The sequence below is a fragment of the Hemitrygon akajei genome, chromosome 2 (assembly GCF_048418815.1).
Source record: "Hemitrygon akajei chromosome 2, sHemAka1.3, whole genome shotgun sequence".
Classification (NCBI taxonomy): Eukaryota; Metazoa; Chordata; class Chondrichthyes; order Myliobatiformes; family Dasyatidae; genus Hemitrygon; species Hemitrygon akajei.
In genome coordinates, this window is record NC_133125.1 from 18,021,360 (window position 1) to 18,041,615 (window position 20,256).

Below are 20,256 nucleotides of genomic sequence, written 5' to 3' on the forward strand. Positions count from 1 at the left end.
AAGTAGAACGTCTACTAAAGTGAATGAAGCAGCATCTTAACTCGACCAGTCAGGATTTCACATGCAGCCTAGTGTCTCCCTGTCCCCCTACCATGTCTCCCATTAAAATGGGAATTCAGAGTTGCAAGCAGGCTTGGTCTCCATTCGAGATGCTCTGGACTTCGACTTCTGACAGCAACCCTGGTTTAGAGAGTTAAAAACTCAGTCACTGCAAAGTGTAGGTTATCCTTTCTCTGAGGATCGGCCCCTTGTCGTGGTGGAGAGGCTCGTGAGTTCCTGAGATTCCAAGAGCAATGCCGCCTGGAGCTTAGGATCACCCACGGCGGTAAGGGCAAAGGGGCAGTTCTAGAAAAAGAGTGATCCAACCGAGACCTCAACGGTGGAGGTGGCGGAAGATGACGACACATCACAACGGCAGTGAGGGAGGAGAAAGGCTGCAGCAGTGAAATGCCCACAGCCTTCTTGCATACTGGACCCTGATCCCCATCCGCCAGGGATCGTATGCAGGCTGCCCATGCATCAGCCTCCCCCCCCCCCCCATTGAACAAGGTTATCACAGACTTTCTCCATTAGCAGCAGAATATGTGATTGCCTCGACAGTATCCTGTGGACCCACCAATACACAACACCTCATACTCAACCTGTGTGATCGTACTACCATATGCAAAAGAAATGACACCAGAATCAGCTAGTAATTTTACAAAAGTCAAATGCATTTTTTCTTTTAAAATTCTATGGTATAAAGCATGATATAAATAATACAAACAAATTGGTTTCAATATAATATACACTGATATTCTTTATATTCCTGCTGTAGAAAAAGTTGGGGTAGTAAAATTTACTCGGTTAAAGAAGGCATGAACAATACAGGTGTGGCTTTGTCATTGTCACAACCTTTGCAAAATTAACTGTGGTCACTGAACCATGTTATAGATTCATACTGGGTGCAAACCATGTAACTCGATTTACAGTTGGCACACTGGCACCAGAAATAGTGAGGGCAAAATCAGCAACATGAGTGTGAGTTCTGACGGGAGGGGCAGCTGGTGTAGTCATGCAAGCGCAAAGATTGAAACAGCTCTGTCAGTGCTGACTTTAATATGTCACACAGCTGATAAAGTAACTTGCTTTAATCATGATGTGAGATGATAACCTTAAGATGTTGCTGAGCAATTTTTTTGAGCTTTAGCATCATGACGCCATCTTACTTGGCATTTGGTAATGGATGGGGAGCACCTGGGGGGAGAAAAAAACGATTGCTTGACCTTGCCAGTGTTACTGCTCACAACTCAAAGCTGTTAATGTATTTAACGTAAATCAATATGTATGTATTCATTCAATTGGCATAGTCTCTGTCTAGTTACTTAGTCTCTTTCTATCTTTCCAGTAAGAAAATAAAATTTGCTTTAACAATAAATAATTGATGTGTCATGGAGCATCAGGCTTTGTTTTACGTACTTCATGAGTGACCCGAGGCACCGTTTGGTATTCGTGACTCTAGCTACGTAGCAGCACCACCTTCGTAACAGTACGAGATATTGCAAAACAATGGTCAGCTTCTGATAGTGCGAATAATTGAGAGCATCGGCTTTAAAATAAAAAGAATAAACCGTTCCACTTTAGTCGCGTTATAAGCAATATGAAATGCTAATATTGCAAATATACATGATGGCTGTGAGTTTAAATTTGATGCTTGATAAACTTTGGCCGGCGGAGGCAAAAAGAAATACATAATCAGAAGTTTATATCGTTTGTTAATGTGTGTTCTGTGGTCAAGAGGCATTCCGAAGTTCAAGCTTTGAAGCATTGGGTTAAATAGGATAAACTCGGGCCAGAATCAGATCTTACACTTGTTGAAACATTTCATGTTTGCATACTTTGCAGATCACAGGAGAGCATTTCATGCTGCCACTTGTTATATCTCTGCCCAAAATGCAAAATAAGCATAAAAGCTATTTAAATAGAACATATCGTTAAGTGACTGACCACAAGAGTCATACTGCTCTTGGTTAGGATCTGCTAGTTCTTCGTACTAGCACATCCCATTTTGTTCACTTACACTGTGAACCATTCAGAATCACAAAATATCTATTGTTGTAATTTAAACCAGGGGAAGATCTAAAAAAAAAAATTTTTATAAGGCCAGTTGCCTTTCACTGTATCCTCTTGATGCATAAAAACATTAAAATAGATGTTTCAAAATGTTTTTTTCCCTACAAAACTATATATCTTCACAATGCTGAAGTCAGTCCACAGAGATGTTAAAGAACAGACTCAATGTTTTCACACATCTCATTCTCTCCCAAATGGTAAATTAATGTTGTCCTTCCAGATGATTTGTTTGAATCCCCCGTGGCTGCATCTAACGTTAACGTTGATGCAAAGAGATCTGAAGTAGTCATTCGGCCCAGTGAGTCTTCATCTCCTTGGACGTACGTCTTGGAATGGCTCTTTATGTAGTGCCAAGTGGTTGTGTACAATATAAAGGCAATAGTCTTCATACCTATGGCAATACTGACGTAGAGATATCTGTACGAATCATTATTATATAAAGCACATGCTCCACTTTTATTGCAAGTTTCTGACCACACCAGACAAGTGGAGTCAATGGCTGCTCCAAAAATGAGTGGCGGTGGGATGAAACCTAAAACAAGGGAGAAGCATAAAGAGAATAAGTAAAAAAAAAAATTAGCCAGTTACTAAATAGTGAACACAAGAGATTCTGCAGATGCTGGAAATCCAGAGCAGCACACACGAAATGCTGGAGGATCTCAGCAGGTCGGGCAGCATCTATGGAGGGGAATAAACAGTCAGACTTGCTGAATTCCTGCAGCATTTTGTGTGTGTTGCTCTCAGTTACTACAGTAAATAGCACGTGAATGAAAATATGAGGAACGGGAAGTGGAACATTCAATTGATAAACCTACCATTAGCTTTATTATAATTTACTTATACATTTATTGAATGATAGAACTGGATGATAGCTTAGAGAAACTACAATGTGAGGATGATAAAAAACAGATGTAAATGCCTGATCCCATTTGTTTGGAGGATTAGCAATAGAGCTACACCAAGAGCACAGGGTGACTATACTTAAAGACTTTTAGCATGGAATTATATACTCTCAAATTCTTGCTTGTTCCCAAATAAGTACATTTCAGTAAAATCATATTTTGCAAGCTACTAGATTTGACTTATTTCAAAGTGAAAAATGGTGTTTAATAAATGACAAAGCATATGGTCCACTCACCTCTCCTATCATATTCCTTCTTCTTCATCCCTTTATATTTTCCACCTATCACCTCCCAGATTCTAACTTCATTTCCATCCCTCCCCCCCACCCCTCGCCTGGCTTCATCTAGCACCTTCCAGCTCGTACTCCTTCCTCTTCTCCCATTATTCCAAATTCTTTCCCCTTTGCTTCCAACCCTGATGAACCGTGTCAGCCTGAAACATTGACTCTTTATTTCTCTCCGTAGATGCTACCTGACCTGCTGAATTCCTTCAGTATTTTGTATGTGTTAATAAATGACATAACTGTTGCTAGTACCTATGAATTGTGATGACAACTGGTTATAGTCTTGGTAAAACGGGGTGTACCTTGAGGGTTATTTTGACTTTATAACAATATGTGGAAAATGATGGTAGAGAGTTGCTGGCCTATTTCACATCACTACCTCAATGTAATTTCCATCTCAATGGGACATTATGAAAATTATTTCTGATGAATACATGAAGACATACCTTGTGGCCCAGGCCAAATGCTGACACAGTACACAAGAAAATAAACCAACTACCCAAAGCTAACAATTCATTTTATATACGTAGGACAAAGTTCAGCTGATTCAAGAAACGATACATAGGCTTTCTGGCTTGACGAAGAGTTCCAATCTAATATTAACCCGGTCTTTCTTCCAGCAGCCTGTCGATATCTAATATTTTCCTCAGAGTAATTTTAATTTTGAAACACATTTTGATTTCAGCTCCAATTTTCATGTATTCTCCTTTATATTACACATCACAGATAAGCCCATGATTAAGGATGGCAGAAAGTTCAGTTGCTATGGCCATTGTTTGGAATAATTTGTGAGCTATGCAGCATGCTAAAGAGAGTAACTTATTAATTCCAACTCCTGAACAAGCCCTCCCCAGTCACCAAGCATCTTTATGGAATAAAGAACAGACGCTTCAATGTAACATTTATTTATTTAGAGATAACAACATGAAAGAGGCCTTTCCTGCCCTTCAAGCCATGGCACCTAGTATTCCCCTGATTTAATCCTAGCCTAATCACAGAACAAATTATGATAACCAACTAACCTACCCACTGGTACGACTTTGGACTGTGGGAGGAAACCAGAGCACCTGGAATAAACCAACGCTGTCCTGGGGAGAATGTACAAACTCTTTACTGGCAGTGGTGGGACTTGAACCTGAGTTGCCTGAATTGTAAAGCATGGTGCTAACCCAATGCAACCATGCTTCCCTTTGTGTTTTGCCTTCAATGTTTGGATCATAATTTTCATACGTTTGCAAGAGAAACATTCACTGGTGGGACTACATTGTAACATACACTAAAAATTACTATGTTATAATTGAAAATTTTCAATTTGCTTTAAGTATAGAACATCAACAAGTAATTAGATTAAATGCAATGGAGAAGTTTCAATTTGCATAGTGTATTCATCCATTGGGGGAAAAAACCCAAATTAAATCTTGGAAACCTCTTCCCCCCAGGATTTAGAATATAAACCATTACTTCCCACAAAATGGCCTTTTCTATATATACTCCTAGCATAAAAATAGTCTAAGTGAATGTTGCCTGGAGAACAGCTCCTAACTTGGAGACTGCCTTAGTATAGCACTCTCTCTAGTTGGGACTTCTGCGTAATGATGAAGGAAGCTTTTCTGAACTCATTTGACAAATTGTATCCCAATCAGGCCTTTCTACAGTAAAACACCTTTAATCTAAGCATGTCAATAAATCCTGCAAATGAATTGATATGGTAATCCAACAAAATATGAAGGCGACAGGAAAAAGTTACATAAAAAAGAGTTCAAGTAGCAAATTAAAAAGTTCATATGCCATTAACAGCATACACTCAGTGCCACTTTATTAAGTACCTCCTGTATGTTCTTCTGCTGCAGTAGAAAGTTTTACGTGTTGTGCATTCAGAGATGCTCTTCTGCACACCACTGTTGTAACTCATGGCTGTTTGAGTTACTGTCGTCATCTTGTCCTTCTCCTCTGACCTCTCTTATTAACAAGGCATTTTCATCCATAGAGCTGCCACTCAATGGATATTTTTTTTGTTTTTGCACCATTCTCTCTAAACTCTACAGACTGTTATGTGTGAAAATCCCAGGAGATCAGCTGTTTCTGAGATACTCAAACCACCCCGTCCGGCACCAACAACCATTCCATGGTCAAAGTCACTAAGATTGTATTTCTTTCCCATTCTGATGTTTGGCTTGAACTACAACTGAAATTCTTGACCACGTTGGCATGCTTTTATGCATTGAGATACTGCCAGTTGAATGGCTGATTAGATATTTCCATTAACGAGCAGATGTACAGGGGTACCTAATAAAGTGGCCACTGAGTGTATAATTAGCAAACCCCGCCATTTTCTGAGGCTATCTTCCTTTTGACACAAAGAGGAACATTGGGCATGTTAATGTGAAACAATGACAAATGAAGTGTTTAATTATTTAATACATTAATAAACATACATATTCATTCAGAGTAAAAATTAGAATTTGCAAATTGATGCATGTTCCAAGGAAGCATAGACTGTTACTCTCAGACCAACCAGACCATGAAGTCGCAATTCGATATTTCCTGATGATATCAAATTAATTGAAAGTTAATGTTTTCTGACAGCAATTCAGATTTAATACAATGAAAATGATTCTGCCTTTCTGCTAGAAAATCAGTGAAGGGTTAGGACCACCATACATACAGTATTTGCTGGAAATTGTATATTCTGTGTACCATGAAATTGACATTAAGCAATCCTTTTTAAAAAAATTACTTGCTCTCTTGCTAAGGAGATGTCAGAGAGTGATATGAAATCAATGTAGTAACCATTAGCACGAATTTTACATGTTGTAAGGGATAGCTGAAATGTGCTTAAGTTGTCCACCCCATGCTAATTTTGTTCAAATTTTAAAGTAAATTTATTATCAAAATAAGTATATGGCACGATATACTGCCCTGAGATTCATCTTCTTGTGGGCATTTGCAGGAAATCCGAGGAAACACAACAAAATCAATGAAAAGCTGCACACAAAGATGGACAAAAATTATGCAAAAGACAACATAACGTGCACATACGAAAAAATGAAAAACGAAACAAGCAAACAAACAATATTATTGGGAACACGACTTACAGAGTCTTTGAAAGGTGAATCCACAGGGTGTGGAATCACTTGGTGCTGGGGTGAGTGAAATTGTCCACGTTAGGTCAGGAGCGTGATGGTTGAGGGGTAATAACTGTTCCTGAACCTGGTGGTGTGGGATCTCACGCTCCTGTACCTCCTCTTGATGGCGACATTGAGGAAAGAGCATGGGTCTTTGATGATGGATGCTACTATCCTGTAACAGTGCTGCTTGGAATCGCATTCAATTGTCCCGTGCTCGAGTCTGGTGAGACCAGTGGATACAGTATAATCCCACATGAAAGGGATATTCATTTCTGGCTTATTTTATCCCTTTAGTTTTGTTGTCAGTGTAAGGGTTGGCTCAATCTTGCTGGCCAGTGGTAAAAGTTCTGGAAATGTTGCTGCCCTTCAGAAGGGCAGAAAGAATGCCAGCCTAATTTTTGCGAAGTGATGATTTTCTATAGTGTGTCTAAAACACCCAGAGATATGTTTGCCTCTGGCTGGTTAACATACAGTGGTTTGTGGGTGATGTACTTCAAGTGTTGTCTATGGATGAACTACTACAGGCTTTCTGGAATTGGACTCAATGGGATGAACAAGCTCCTTCTGTGCCTTGCAGTTTCTGTTTTCACCTCAGTACAAGGGCAGGATGGAATTGTAATTTTATTTTATCAACCTTGTCCTTTTGTTATAAAATAGTGATTGAAGGCAAAACACTTTCACCCGTTCCTGGGTACAACAAAATGGATTTTAGTGTGTTATGGACATCTACCAGGCCTTGCTCTCAGTCAATCTGTCCAAAAGGAATCATTGTCTGGCTGTTGGGAATCACTGGCTTTTTATGCCTACCCAATATCCCAATGTTCAAGTGCTGAAGTCAGCCATAACAAGCTAACTGTTGTCCTAATTGAGGTAATCTACCTCAGCACACACCAGAGGCTGTAACAGTTTAGCTAGCACATTGAGATTTAAGGGCTTTGTGAACTAATCGGGTAGCAATTTTCAAGGAACTCTGAGCTTATTCTCTAGATAACAGCACTCCACTGCTCTCAGTACATAAACATAGTCGGTTATAAAAATAAGGATCATAGAATTTAATATAAACCATTTAAAAATACCAATTTCATCCTCATTCATTTAGCATAGGAGCAGAGTGGAACTAATAAGATTACATGAAGTTAAAGTACAATTTAACTTGTTCTGATGGTGACCCCCCTCGGGGTTTTGCTGAATATTTAAAAGGCAGGGCTATATATTAGTCATATTAATAGTTTTCAAATTTGTCCAATCCGTTTTGCCTTGTTTATATTTGATTAGGTAGCTGGGATGAATTTAATGGTAAATACATAAAACTGCTTGATTCTCCTTGCATTGAAGTCCTAGCATTAGGTTAGGGTCACTGCAACGGTAATGACTTTAAACATAATAAAGTGCAAATGCATCTAAAACTGACAGACATTAATATCACAGCCTTTTCAATTTTACAAAGCCATTGATGCTAGAAAGTATTAGGCAGTATGCATCTGGGTCTGTCTGAATAATTGCTGGATTTCATCGCTAGATATGTGTCACCCTCTGCTCCTGGATCGTTAATTTGGTTAGTTCAAATTTACAACTAGAAGTTCTAGCTTTTAGGCTAATGTGTGGGGTTGCTACCCCAGTATAGTGGAAACAATCAATAGGAAAGGGTTTTATTAATAGTTTTAACCTGACATTTCAAAGAATTTTGAACACAGAACAATCCATCATGTTGCACTGACCTTTTTACCTACTCTAAAATCAATCTAACCCTTCTAATCCTACGTAGCCTTCCATTTCACTATCGCCCTTGTATCTATCTCAGAGTTTCTTAATGCATCTACCTCTACCACCATCCTGGTAGTGTGTTCTTGATGCTTACCACTCGGTATTAAAAACAAACCCAGCTCTGACATCACCCCTGTACTTTACAGTTAAGAGTTTCTTAACTGCCCCAATCTTAATTGGAAAGATAATATGAGGTGCAATGGAGAAGATTCTGAGGCAGATCATGAAACAGGCAGAAAAAGAAACACACATTTCCATTGAAGAGAAACCTAACAAAGATTCTTAAAATAATAAGAGAGTTGATAGATTGCCTATTGACTGTCTATTCCTCTGAAGGGGAAAAGCAGAGTGAGAAAGACACAAACTTCAGCCATTCAAGAGTAAAAATATGAAGTGTGTTTGTACACAAAGGTCACAGAAACCTTGCAATTTGCTTTTGAAAAGCAGTAGACTCCATGACAAGTGAAACATTCAAGAATGTGATTGGTTAACTGTGACTTCTTGTGTTTTGATGGTGGGAGACTGGATTATGATGTTGAAGTTAAAGTCAGGGGACACATTGTGGCTTGTTCACATCAAATTTGTTAATTCAGATTCAGATTTATTTATCACGTACATCAAAACACACAGTGAAATGCGTCATTTGCACTAAAAACCAACACAACCTAAGGATGTGCTGGGGGCAGTTTGCAAAGTGGCCATGTATTCTGGTGCCAACATAGCATGTCCATGATGTTCAGCAGAATTATACAAACAGCAAGAACAACAAAACAAAAGAAGGCCCTTGCCCACCCTCCCACCTATCCACCCACTCACACAAGCAGTCAGACCTCCAACCCCAGGAAGGCTGCCTTCAGACCTCCTGACCCAAGGCCCTAACCTCAGACTCACAGCCATCAGGCCTCCAACTTTGGACTTCACCTAGGACCCCAGGAATGGCCAATCACAGGCTTGGCCTTAGGGCCTCAACATCCAGACTTTGACCCCGGTGACCTGGACCCTCATGACTCTATGTGGCAGAACCATAGCCCAGCCTTTATGAAGATATCATGAAGATCCTGTTATCACTGATTGCTGCCACTACTTTGTGGAAGAGATGTTAGGTGGAGCTGAATCCAGAATAATTGACAGAAAACAGCCCGATTTATGTTGTCAGAAGGGAAGTTTTTAATCAAGTGGCTTAAGATTGTTGGTCCAAATACTTTTTCAGTGATATCTTGGGGCTGTCGTGATGGACTTCAAGTATTAAGATCCTTTTCTTTGAAGTTAGCTTTGTCAAATGTACATTAAAACATAGAGTGAAATGCGTTTCTTGTGTCGATGACCAAACACAGTCTTAGAATGTGCTGGAGGGACACCCTGTAAGAGTCGCCATATTTCCAGAAGCAACGTAACATGGCCACAGCTTACTAACCCTAACCCCTACACCTTTCGGATGTGGGAGGAAACCAGAGCAACCAGAGGAAACTCACGCGGTCACAGGGAGAAAGTACAAACATAGAGATAGCGGCAGGAATTGAATCTTGATGGCTAGTGCTGTAAAATGTCATGTTAGTCGATACACTACCGCGCCACCCTATAACTTAAGGCACTGATGGTCTTTTCCATCAATTAAAATTCAGCTCTGTCTTCCACAGGTATTGTCATACAATAGTCTGTTTTAATCTCAATCGAGCTATTCCCATTCCTTCCTTTATAATCAGCTTTCCTCTGCCTTTGGATGTCTGCTGATTCCAGTGTTGGGGTGGAATCCAAACCGAGCTTTAGCTCTTGAGATCACAAACACATTGCGCAGGTCACAATTAAGTGCTATTCACGATATTTTGGCTTTGATTGGGAGGATTTACTTAATTTTAGTGGACAGGGCGTAAATTGGGTCGTTTTGCAAAACTGTGTGGCTGTGTCAAGGCTGCACACAATTTACTAACCCAAGCCGGTATTCCTTTGGAATGTGGTAGGAACCCAGATCTGCTGAGTGAAACCCATGCGGTCATGGGGAGAACGTATGAATTCCTTACACACACTGATGGGAACTGAACTCAGGTCACCGGCACTGAAAACTGGTGTGCTAACCATTTTGCTATTGTGGTACCCTAACTTAACTTACAGTTTCATTTTTGCCAGTATAAAAAATTGTCAGATAATTTAAATGTTTATTACACAGTATTGTGCAAAAGTTTTAGACACGTACGAGGGGTGATTCATAAGTTCGTGGCCTAAGGTAGAAGGAGTCAATTTTAGAAAACCTAGCACATTTATTTTTCAACACAGTCCCCTCCTACATTTACACACTTAGTCCAGTGGTCGTGGAGCATAAGGATCTTGGACCTCCAGAAAGGGTCCACAGCAGGAGTGATTGATAAGTTCATAGGAGATGAGTTATACAGCTCTCGTTACATGCACATGCAGTTCAACTCTTTGAGTGATTATGAAGTTAATAACTCATCTCCTTCTACCTTAGGCCACAAACTTATCAATCACCTCTGATGAGTTATTATCTTCAAACTTTCTGGATAATCACTCAAAGAGTTGAACTGCATGTGCATGTAACAAGAGCTGTATAACTCATCTCCTTCCACCTTAGGCCACAAACTTATCAATCACTCCTGCTGTGGACACTTTCTGGAGGTCCAAGATCCGTATGCTCCACGGCCGCTGGACTGAGTGTGTAAATGTAGGAGGGGACTGTGTTGAAAAATAAATGTGCTAGGTTTTCCAAAACTGACGCCGTCTACCTTAGGCCACGAACTTATCAATCACCCCTTGTATATATACAGTATATAGCTTAGTTGCCTAAGACTTTTGCACAGTACTGTAGTAATTTTAAGTTTTGCACTGTACTGCTGCCATAAAATAAAAACAAATTTCACAACACATGTGAACGATGATAAACCTGATTCTGATATGGGTCTCTATTGTGGACTGAGAGTGGGAAGGGGCAGGGAGAGGGGGATCATGGTTGGGAAAAGGGGAAGGGAGAGGGGAGAAACATTCTGTAATGATCAATAAACCAATTGTTGAGAATCAAATGACCTAGCCTGATGTCTCAGGACTGGGTGTGTCTGCACCCTGGGCACTCCCCCCCCACCACCCCTGGCACCTTCTCTGCCACCTCTCCCACAGCACTCCACCCTCAGCATTCCCAACATCCTTTGCTTCTGCCTAATGTACAAGCTCCCTCTCTGCTCCACGTTGACAAATATAACACTGTAGGAAAGACTTAGGCACCGTAATGGTACAGTATACATGTGCGTAAGATTTCTGCACAGTTCTGTACCTGCCATTCCTTTAGTTCGGAACAGTCCCAAATTACATACGGTCATTGAAATCTTTACTATTTCCTTTAATTTCTTGTCAGTTTCGTATTCCTTTCAGAAATTCTAATCTTCTTCACCCCCGCCCTGTACATTTAATATTTGTCATGGCTATCCTTAGTTTTATCGGCCCTCATAATCATATTTTTGTGCTTTAGTTATCCTCAAAATGAAAATTAACCTTGTTTCCTCTTATGTAGATAAACATCAAAAAGCAATTAGTCAGCTGAAAAGCACTTTCCAACATCCTGAAAGAGATATGAAAAGTAGTGTCTGAGAGTATGTCATTTTTCAAATTCATTTATGTCTTACTGATGATCATATGATTCCTCTATTACTTTTTCTTTGAAGATAAGTCAGCCCGAACCATTCCATTTTATTGAATCTTCGCAGCTTCCTGTTCAGAGGAACAGCTTTGATTGTTGGTCACTTCTTCACAAAGAGAACTTTTTGTTTAGATTTGATGTGCTGCAACTGCAGCTTCTCAGAGATGTGGAAGGGAGATAAGCTGGGTTTAAGTGCCTCATCTCTGCAGTTCCAGTGCCCATGACCTATACTGCAGGAAACACTCTCATCTGCTGTCCAATCTTACAAACAGCTCTACATTTTGCCTTTAGACAGAAATATCAAATACATATATCATATGAAAATAGGGCACAATGTCAATCGCAACTGAATGATATAAGATATGCATACATAATGCCCCTCTCATTACTACATTTTATCTGAAGACCACTTTGGGACTTGTATCTCTTGAGAGGAAACTTGGACTCCCTTTAGTTACCTACAAGTATGAAACAAAGGTATTTCCTGCATCCGATGGTGGCTGTGATGCGCTTGCAGTGAAAATGGACTAAGCAAGATTTAGGAGCCCTATGAAAAGGAAGTAGGCCTCCTCAATATGCTAATCAGGTGTCTGTTGCTTTTATTTTGCAGTGCCTCAGAACATACCGATCTGATAGAGTTTTATTTAATCATTGCCTTGGCTGGAGGTTGCCAACAGAAATATATGTCTTCACTTAAGCTTAGCTGAATGCAAAGCCTTAAGTGCACGGCCCTAATCCAATTTCTAATCCTTTTACTGAGAGAAATGGAGAAAGGTTACAGCAGGGGTGGAGGTGAAGAAGAAGATTAGAATTACTGAAAGGAATACAAAAACAGACAAGAAATTAAAGAAAGCAGTAAAGATTTCAATGACCATGTGTAATTTGGGAATGTTCCAAGCTGAAGGATTGGAAGGTACAGAACTGTGCAAAAATCTTAGGCACGTGTATACTGTACCACTAGGGTGCCTAAGACTTTCCTATAGTGTTATATTTGTCAACGTGGAGCACAGAGGGAGCTTGTACATCAGGCAGGAGCAAAGGATGTTGGGAATGATGAGAGTGGAACACTGCAGGAGGGGTGTGAGTATCGGGCTGATAATCGTGCTGCCGTTATTTTCCCCTTGGTTTCGTGGCTATCTGGGCAAGAAGAATTTCAGAGTTGTACACTTTGATAATAAATGAACATCTTTTTGTACCTTTGAGCAGGAAAGGGGGCTATTTGCCGTGTGAGGTCTGTACTGTCTCTGTGTAGGAGCAATTCCACTCTCCTGCCCTTTCAATGAGCTATGTGGATCCCATAGATCCCTATCCATATTGATATTTCCAACCCATATTTCCATGAAACTGATTATTATTTCTCTTCACTGTTTGTTATGGCTCCATATTTATCAGAAACTGGTACTTGTCCACACCAAAGGAACTCTATTCCTCCAGTTTAAAAACTTTCACCACCACATTCTGTTTATCCAATTTTCTATCTATTTGGCAACAGCTTCTTTTGTTCTATTACCTTCAAGTCTTAATCATGAACCCAGTATGTAAAACCTATTCAAGTACCTTTTGGAAGACTATTTATATCACAACAACTCTCTCATCTCTCCTTGTTGCAGTGAGTGACTGAAGTGAACCCAAGTGCAGGACACAGGCACAGAGATTGAGTTTGGATGCTTACACGGGTGTAAACGCCCAACAGCAAACCGGAGGGATCTTGGCACAGAGCCCTGATATGGAGACTTGACATGAAGCCTTGACTTGACATACAGCCTTGACACAGAGCCTTGACTTAGAGAGATGGAGTCTCATAGGTAAACCTAGAAACTGGAACTAAACTTAGAACAAACGGTTCTAAGCGATCAGGAAACGTAATTTATTCACAGGAAAAAAGACCAACGAACTGGCGACTAGTGGTTGTGACGTCGGGGTTCTTATACTGAGTTCTTGATGGAAACCAGGTGTGCCATCATCAAAGAGAATAGGAAGCAATTGGGAAATTAACGATCGGGACCATGGCATAATCAAAGAAAATTAGGAGCAAGCTAGGGAATAAACAATTGGGACCATGACAACTCTCCCTTTTACTTTAACAAACTCTCTCTCAAGTTACCTTTATAGATTCATGTTTGCTTCTCTTATCAATGCATGCTAAATGTACACTCTTCACATTTGCTCTCCTGGGTGGCTCGATGGAGATACGTCTGTACGTAAGTTGCTCCTTCCTCTGCTAGCCTGCAGGTCACCCTTGGGTAAGGTGTAGCACCCGTTGAGCCCCTGATCAGGGTCATGTGAAGCCATGGGAGCAGGTAGTTGATGGTCAGATGAGCAGCTGGTGCACATCACAAGTCTTAGTTATGCGACCACTGACACCAATCTCTGAAGAGTATTGATAATGGCTGGGGTCACCCATCTTGTAAAGACACTGCCCAGAAGAAGACAATGGCAAACCACTTCTGAAGAAAAAATTGCCAAGGACAATCATGGGCAAGACCATGATTGCCTATGTCATACGACAAAACTTTTGAGGAGTTTTTAATTCCTCAAAAATAGTGAAGCTTTAATTGCCTTTCCTTTTCTTTTTGTGGTGAAAATGTTTGTAAAATGGCATTATTGTGAATATGGTCACTTTTTTTGCAGCTCTGCAACCTTACTCTACTTATTGGCCAGTCTCTTCAGTGAATTATTTTGCTTTATATATTTACCCAACTAGAGTGTTGTTTTGTTTGCTCAGAAGCATTAAATTTTCATGAATCACAAAGAACATTTCAGCAAACTTCTGACAAACTTCAGATGAATAGGAGGAACTAAAATATAACATTAAATTATTGAATAATTGATCAGAAATACTCACCAAGTAATCTAAGCATAAGAAATTGGACACCAAGAGCATATGATTTGTATTCAGGGTTTACGGATCTGTGAAACAAGCAAAGACCAATGAATATCTTCCAGACGAGCTATCTTCTAGTGTCAATTTTATCTCCATATAAAACCTACACTCACATGGCAGTGAGGTAGAGTTTCCTGGTCTAAAAGATATTCAGAGCCTCATTGAACAAATTTATCTGCTAGAGATACAGCACAGAGTCAGGCCAAGAGCCCAATTAACCCAGACGTCTTTGGAATGGGGGAGGTAATCAGAGCACCCAGAGGAAACCTACATGGTCATGGGAAGAATGTACAAATTCCTTACAGACAGCGGCAGAACTGAACCTGGGTCATTTGTGCTGTAACAACTTCATACCAGTGACCACAATGCTACTGTGCATAATAATCTTTGTGCATCTTGCCTTTTCCGAGATCTACGGGCATTCAGCTTAATCACCTGTTTCAAGCAAATAGCAACTCAAAGTAACAACTTACACAGCAGATTGCTGTTGAAAAATCAGCTGGACGTTATAGGAGGACCTAGTGGAGCTGGATGTGCACAGTCGGCACCGCAGATGAGAATGCACAGTAGCTGAGAAAACTCATTCAATTGTTTAAAAGTTCTCTGTGTTGCTTGTTGAAATAAAGTTGTGGGACATTAATATACAGTCACTGAATGTGCTTATCCAAAACTCATCTGTTTTTATTTTAGTAGCCGTTTCAATGTAACAGGCGTCTATTAAAACTGAAAACTCTAATAACGATGCACCAACTTTTAACCAGCAAAGGCCATGGCACGGTCCTGGGATCCTTGCTGACTGTCAATCTCCACCGCAATGATTCAGTAAGCAGACCAGTCCCATTGTACTTTTTAAATCCATGTACACAGTTCAAAGTAAATTTGTTATCAAATGAGTCACCATACACGACTCATTTTCTCCCAGGCGTTCACAGGAAAATAAATAAGTACAATAGGAAATGATGAAAAACTATACATAACAAAGACTGAAAAACAACCAATCTGCAAAAACAAGATAAATCAGGCAAATAATAAAAAAGTAAATAAGTAATACTGAGAATATGAGTTATAAAATCCTTTACATTCAGTCTATAGGTTGTGGAACCATTCAGTGTTGAGGTGAGTGAAGTTATCCAAGCTGGAACAGGAGCCTGGTGAGTGTAGGGTAATAACTATTCCTAAACCTGGTGGTGTGGGACCTAGGGTTCCTGTACCTCCTGTTCAATGGTAGAAGTGGGAAGAGAGCGTGGCCTGGATGATGGGGACTCTTGATGACCGATGCTGCTTTCCTGTGGCAGCGCTCAGTGATAGGGACGGCTATGCCTGTGACAGATTGTAGTGTATCCACTACCTCTTGTAACTTTTCCATTCTTGGGCATTGGTGCTTCCATTCCAGGGGATGATGCAGCCAGGCCATGATTGTACTCAGAATGAAAGAGAAAGTAGAAAGGCAGGAAAAGGGAGAGGGCAAAAAGAGTTGAGAAGGAAGCTCCTCACTGGGAGGCATTTAAACAGCAAGAGGTGACGTGGTAAGGCTCATGGAAATAGAAACAAAAGCTGGATCCAAGAGAGATTATCAGGGGAATCATTAATAGCAGTTACGGCCTGAGAAAAAACAGGAACAGTCATTATGATCTAAAATTGCTGATCTCACTCATGGATTCAAGAAGCTGTGATCTGGCTTTCACAAAGATGAATTTTGTTTCTTTAGGCTTACTTTGAAGATCCGTGAAGAAGGTGAGTGTGGGAGTGGGCCAGAGAGCATCTATGGAGAAGAATAGTCAGTTAACGTTTCGGGCAGTCCTGATGAAGGGTCTCAGCCTGAAACGTTGACTGTTTACTCTTTTCCATAGATTCTACCCGGCCTGTTGAGCTCCTCCAGCATATTGTGTGTGTTGTTAACCCTGAAACATCAATTTATTCTTCTCCACAGATGCTGCCTGGCCTGCTGAGCTCTTCCAGTATTTTGTGTGTGTTGCGCTGGGTTCCCAACAGCTGCAGGGTATCTTGTGTTCACGATAGACAGAGTTCCTCTGGCATTTTGCATGTGTTGATCAAGATTTCCAGCATCTGCAGTCTCCCTTATGACTGGGAGAATGGGTTGAAGTTCTTAAAGGAAGCGGGCTCAGGGAAGTATAGTCCTTTCAAGAAACAATGACCAGCTTGTGGCTTGCTTCCTGTGATGTCTAGTAGCTGCTGTGAATTCTGCAAGCGGCTGATATCAGGACTGCTGCACTCAGTATGGAAATAATGTTTACAGTTTTATATTGCTTAAGCTTTGCAATTTTGTGAGGTGTTTTTGTTAGTTCTTCCCTATTTGCATAGACTATTCCGCCAAGCGGAACACCCATGCCGAAAGCAGCAGAACCTAATGTTTAGACATTATAGGAAGGATGTGGAGGCATTAGAGAGGATGCCGGGGAGATTTTCCAGTAACGCGCCTGGATCAGAGAGCTTGTCTTACGTGGATAGGTTGAGCAAGTTAGGAATTTTCTCTCTGGAGCAAAGGAATATGAGAGGGCACTTGACAGAGGTGTATAAGATGATGAGAGGCATCGAGGAAGTGCATTTTCCCAAGTGTAAATGGCCAATATGGGGGTGCATATTTTTAAGATGACTGGAGGGCAGTATATGGGTGATGTCAGAGTTAGGTTTTTTTAACACAGAGAATGCTGGGTGCATTAAACTCAGTGCCAGGGGTTTTGGTAGAGGTAGATACCTCAGGGACAATTAAGAGACTCTTAGATAGCACTTGGATGAAGGAAAAATGTAGGGCCCTGTAGCAGGGAAGGGTTAGGTTAATCTTAGAGTAGGTTAAAAGGTTGGCGTAACATTGTGGGCCAAAGGGATTGTACTGAGCTATACTGTTCTATATTCTACGTTCTAACAGTATGCAAAGTTAAGGTGACGGCATTTCCTCAACAGAGTCGAGGGACAAATAAGGTGGGAACGCATCAAATGAAAATTAAGGGTCATCCCTTGCAGCGACAAAAAAATTTCCTGCATCTTATATTTAAACAATTACTCAGCCTACGAATCAGCACCAAAAGTAAGTGTAATTTGCATATTTGAATTAACTCATACAAAATTTCTAATACGTCGGCTTTGTCCAGACTCATCGACAGCACTGTGGTGACTTACGTGGTGTAAGATATATTAGATACTGTCCGTGTGGTTTGTAGTTTGACTAGAGCAGCTAGATGTGATAGTTGTGTGTTTTTCTGTACGCTCCCCCTCAGTCACATGTTCTCTACCCTCTGCCCTCCTGTCCTCTCCCCTTCAATTCTACATTCTCTCTGCCCTAAGACTGCCTCCCCTCTCTGATCCCCTCTTCCTCTCAATCTCACACTGTTCCTTGTTACGTATGTGCGGAGCAAGAATGACAACAGAGTAGTGCAATTAAACACTGTTACAGAGTCATATCAGTAACCGTACAAGCTGGGCTCTGCTAATGAGACCGACATCCCAACAGATGAACCAATGGCTGCTTTATCAAGAGCAGAGGAGATTCATAGCCCACAGCACTCGCCATCACCTAACCAGACTGCCTCCTTGTGGCTGTCCACAGGAGTGCGCCAGCCAGCTGACCACTACCAGGCAGGATAGACATTTCATCATTTTTCATAGTTACTCCCTTCCTCTGCAGTTCGGTGAGGGGTTGGGAGGGATGAACCATATTGGGTCGATCGTGCAGTAGATCAGTTGGGCCTCCTACGTACTGTAGGCACTCTCCTTTGGCCATGGACATTCGAGTGTGGACGTTTTTGTCTCGGCAGGACTGGTTTGTCACCCCCACACTGTAAGAGTTGCCCAGCGTGTAAAAACCATCACCTCCTTTTCCTTCTGATCACCTCTTCCCTTTCCGAACCTCAGCCTCTCTTTCACTCCCAATTTCACTCCCTGCTATCCCTCCATTCACCTCTCCTCGTCCTGTCCCCAATCTCCCTTCTTCCCCATGCTTCGGACTTCCTGTGTTCCCTGGGCAACTAACAAGCTGGTGGAAGAAGCAGGGCAGAAGCTTGCTGCTCACTAGGTAGACTTGTGCACCGTGGCCTAGCAATGCCCCTCAATTGAACTGAACTGACTTTATATTACTGACATCCTTCATATACATGTGGAGTAAAAATCTTTATGTTACATATCCGTCTAAATGCGAAATGCACAATTTGTAATAAATAGTATGTACAACAGGACAGTCAATATAGCATAGAAATACAATTGTGTCAGCATGAATTAATCAGTCTGATGGCCTGATGGAAGAAGCTGTCCCAGAGCTGCTGGTCCTGGCTTTTATGCTGCGGTACTGTTTCCCGTTTGATAGCAGCTGGAACAGTTTGTGGTTGGGGTGATTCAGGTCCCCAATGATCCTTCAGGCCCTTTTTACACACCAGTCTCTGTAAATGTCCTGAATAGTGGGAAGTTCCCATCTACAGATGTGCTGGGCTGTCCGCACCACTCTCTGCAGAGTCCTGCCATTGAGGGAAGTACAGTTCCCATACCAGGCAGTCATGGGGGATCAGAATCGGGTTTGTGAGACACTATAGGCCTTCAAATCAGCAAGTAACGACAAGAGATTACCAGTAGGTCTGCTGAATCTGCGAAACAGGGTTGGGAGCAGAATTGGCACTCGTTCCAATGACCCACTTTCACACTGATTAATACAGATACAAAAAAAAATCCAGCACACTCTTATTGTAATAGAATAAACAACTAAGCTTGTATCACATCACACCCACCTGATGAGAATCATTACTGACGGCGTTTGTGCCATGGCACCCAGCAGACTTCCCACACACACAACCGCAAAGAAGGCCGGGAAAGCGTATTCACAATTTGTTTTGGGGCATTGACCAGGCATGGCCGTGGCATTCCAGGCAAACTCAGTGTTGATGCAGGCACAGTTGGTAAGGTTCTGAGGAAGGAAGATATTTGTCACAAAGGGAAGGTTAAGAAATAAGCACAAGTTCAAACAACATTTTATCAGACCCTTAGCTTGCATCTTCATTCCTGTAAGTGTAGAGTCCTTAATTCCTCAAATGTATACTGAATATTTATATATTTTGCTTTAAGTATTACCAAAGTTGAAGGAAAAAGGTGCCTCTGCCTGGGAAATATTTATCACTGAGAAAACACAGTGATAGATGAGTTAACCCTCATGAATAAATCCTCTAGGACCAGAGGACACAGACTCAGAATAGAAGGATGTCCATTTAGAACAGAAACGAGGAGGAATTTTGTTAGCCAGAGAGTGGCGAATCTGTGGAGGCCAGGTCATTGAACATACTTAAAGATGACTTAAGGTTCTTGATTAGGAAAAGGTTAGGAAAAGGTGTCAAAGGTTATGGCGAGAAAGCAGGAGCAGGGGGTGGAGAGGGATAATAAATCAGCCATGATCAAATGGAAGAACAGACTCGATGGGCCAAATGGCCTTATTCTGCTCCTACATCTGATGGTCTTAATATTAACTAAGTTTCACTTATGGGTCATCATTTCAATGTTATCAAGATCTAGTCCTTTACTTAATTAAGCCATCCTGTAACCTCCA

General features: G+C 41.1%; 1 protein-coding gene across 1 annotated transcript in view; it reads right to left on the bottom strand.

Annotated features, from left to right (window-relative positions):
• Nucleotides 1–692: 692 nt before the first annotated feature.
• LOC140739494 (solute carrier organic anion transporter family member 3A1-like) overlaps nt 693–20,256 on the bottom strand; it is a 289,529-nt gene continuing 269,965 nt past the window's right edge. Inside the window, exons 8-10 of the mRNA XM_073067850.1 lie at nt 19,448–19,623; nt 14,676–14,740; nt 693–2,644 (exon numbers count right to left, since the gene is read on the bottom strand). Coding sequence (XP_072923951.1) covers nt 2,262–2,644; nt 14,676–14,740; nt 19,448–19,623 — 624 coding nt within the window. The 3' untranslated portion in view covers nt 693–2,261. The remainder of the gene's footprint in view (nt 2,645–14,675; nt 14,741–19,447; nt 19,624–20,256) is intronic.